Source organism: Octopus bimaculoides, chromosome 20 (assembly GCF_046866305.1).
Source record: "Octopus bimaculoides isolate indiv1 chromosome 20, ASM4686630v1, whole genome shotgun sequence".
NCBI lineage: Eukaryota > Metazoa > Mollusca > Cephalopoda > Octopoda > Octopodidae > Octopus > Octopus bimaculoides.
Window position 1 is genome coordinate 34,491,486 of NC_142947.1, and position 2,500 is coordinate 34,493,985.

General features: G+C 39.9%; 1 protein-coding gene across 1 annotated transcript in view; it reads right to left on the reverse strand.

Moving 5' to 3' along the window:
* Nucleotides 1-2,500, reverse strand: part of LOC106879734 (monocarboxylate transporter 9) — a 68,666-nt gene that overhangs the window by 24,254 nt on the left and 41,912 nt on the right. The window contains exon 2 of the mRNA XM_052975177.2: nucleotides 218-488. Within this exon, the coding sequence (XP_052831137.1) occupies nucleotides 218-488 (271 nt within the window). The remainder of the gene's footprint in view (nucleotides 1-217; nucleotides 489-2,500) is intronic.

A 2,500-nucleotide genomic window follows, 5' to 3' on the forward strand; every position in this document is an offset into this window, starting at 1 on the left:
ACTGAGGTAGATGTAATTGACTAGCCCCACCACCACCAAAATTCCAGGCCTTGTGCTTATTGTAGAAGAGATTATTATTTATTTTATTGATTTTCGTAGTGTGAAGACATATTTTTCTCTATTCACGAAACGTTTTTATTTCAGTCATTACCAAATGAAATTTTCTTTGGTGTATTTAATTAAAGATGATCTGTTGATTACTGAAACATTAACTTACCTGACAAAAGCGACATACCGTCGGTTACTGAACCAACCCACGACGTTTTGGAGCGGCTGTCCCCAAAATAGTTCAGTAAAGAGATTAAAGTCAAGCCAAATGACATAATAGTTCCACCGACTATGAAGTTGATCGTGAAGGCACCCAAACACACCATCCAACCCCAGCCACCGTCTGGGGCATCAAGAATGAGACGAGATTCATAGATATCTTCTGGTGCCTGGCTAACACTTGAGCGCAGTTTCAGTGGCGACGGAGATACCGTCTCAGACTGTAAAGAAAAGAAAAAGAAAATAACAATTGAGGTACAAGGCCATCACTTTTTTCGATGAGGGGAGAGGTTAGTTAATTAAATCTACCCCAGTATTTGATTGGTAGGTTATTTATCAAACACAGTGAACTGAAAACAAAGTTGATTTCGGCGACATTAGAACTCAAAACATAAAGAGCCGAGAGGACTGCTGAAAGGTCTTTTGTCCGGTGCATTAATAATTTTTCCCAGCCATCAACTTTGTAGAATCAATGCCAGTATTGGATTGCTATTTATTTATCAATCCCACAAGGATTAAATTCAAAGATGACCTCGATGGAATTTGAATTTAGAACATAAGAATTGAAACGAATATTACATGGCTGTCCACTTAACTCTGTAACGACTCTACCAATTCTCGGCATGCAATAATAGTTGTAACTCCATGTAACTCCATTGTTCTGACTACTGCAATCTATGCCAGCAAGACTTGGAAGAGAACAGTGAGCATGGATAGAATAGTAAATCTATTCTCTCAAAAGTACCTCAGAAAGAGCCTGGGAGTCAACTGGCGAGACCGTGTCACAAATGGGGAGATTCTGAGCAGAGTAAAATACGACCACTGCAAGAGATTGAAGTAGAGCACTGATTCCGCCTGGCTGACCACATTCTCTGGCTAGCCCAATGATTCTCAACCATTTTTTTTTTTTAATCTTTGGACCCCTTTGATTACTGGTTCTATTCAGATGGACATCCAAAGCCATTCGATACTTAAAAACTAGTTCTATAGATGCTTCTTTCAAAACTACTATTTCGTCTTTCACACATTCGCTTGTGTAAGCTGAACTATGTAAAACGTTAGAGGAAGAAATCTAGCTGTTTCTTGCAATAAATACATCTAAAGTAACATTTTTCATGCAAACTGAAAATATTACTTACTATTTTGCTTGTGTGGATCCCCAAAAGTCTTACATGGACCCCCCAAGGATCATATGGAGCCCGGTTGAGAACCACTGGTCTAGCCACTCTCTAAAACAGTCGTGACTTGGGTACCATCCGTCGGCAAGCATAAAAAGGGAAGACCAAAGACACTTGACGGTGGACATTTCAAGATGACTTAATCACAGTCAACATTACGTGGGATGTATGGGCAAGAGTAGCAACCTACCGACCTCGGTGGATGAAGCGTACCGCCCAATGCACTGAGCAGTGCAAGTGGATCTAAACCAATTATTTGATATATTTCTTTCAAATTTTGGCGTAAGATCAGCAATTTGGGGGAGGAGGTAACTTGATTCCATCGACACCTGCAGTTGATCGGTTCTTGTTTTATAGACCCCGAAAGATGAAAAGCAAAGTCGACATCGGCGGAATTTAAACTCAGAACTTAAAGACGGACGAAATGCCGCTAAGTATTTTACCCGACGTGCTAACAACTCTGCCAGTTCGCCGCCTTAATTATCTATTATTATCTAATATTATGCTTTGTGCTATTTTGTGTTTATATATCAAAGCCACCGCTCACAAGCGAGTATTACTACGCTTTGGATAATTGTCTTAGACGCCTATGTAGTAGTGTTCAGATATAGATAACCTATCAGTCCTCCTATCTCTGACCCGGCGAAACAACGAAGTGGGGGAGAGAAAGAAAGAAAGAGAGAGAGTTGGAATGCATTTTCGGGTGAGTATGCTAGAGCAACGTGAAATAAAGTATCTTGCTTAAGGACGTAAGGTGTGTGCGCTCGGAAGACCTCCATGACGATCGGTAGATGATTTAGTTAAACGATTTGGACAAAAAGGAAAAGTATGGCGTAATCAAAGAAGAACTGGAAGTGCATTGTGACCAGCGATGTTTAACATCTGATAACCTAGCCCATAGGGATGATACACCGACCCCACCTCCATATATATATATATATATATATATATGTAACAAGCAAAGTAACTTATAAATCTCAAGAGATCAGAGTAGTAACTATATTAACAAGTACAGATAATCGCCTCATCAAAGTGGCTGTTCCATGTTACTGCTA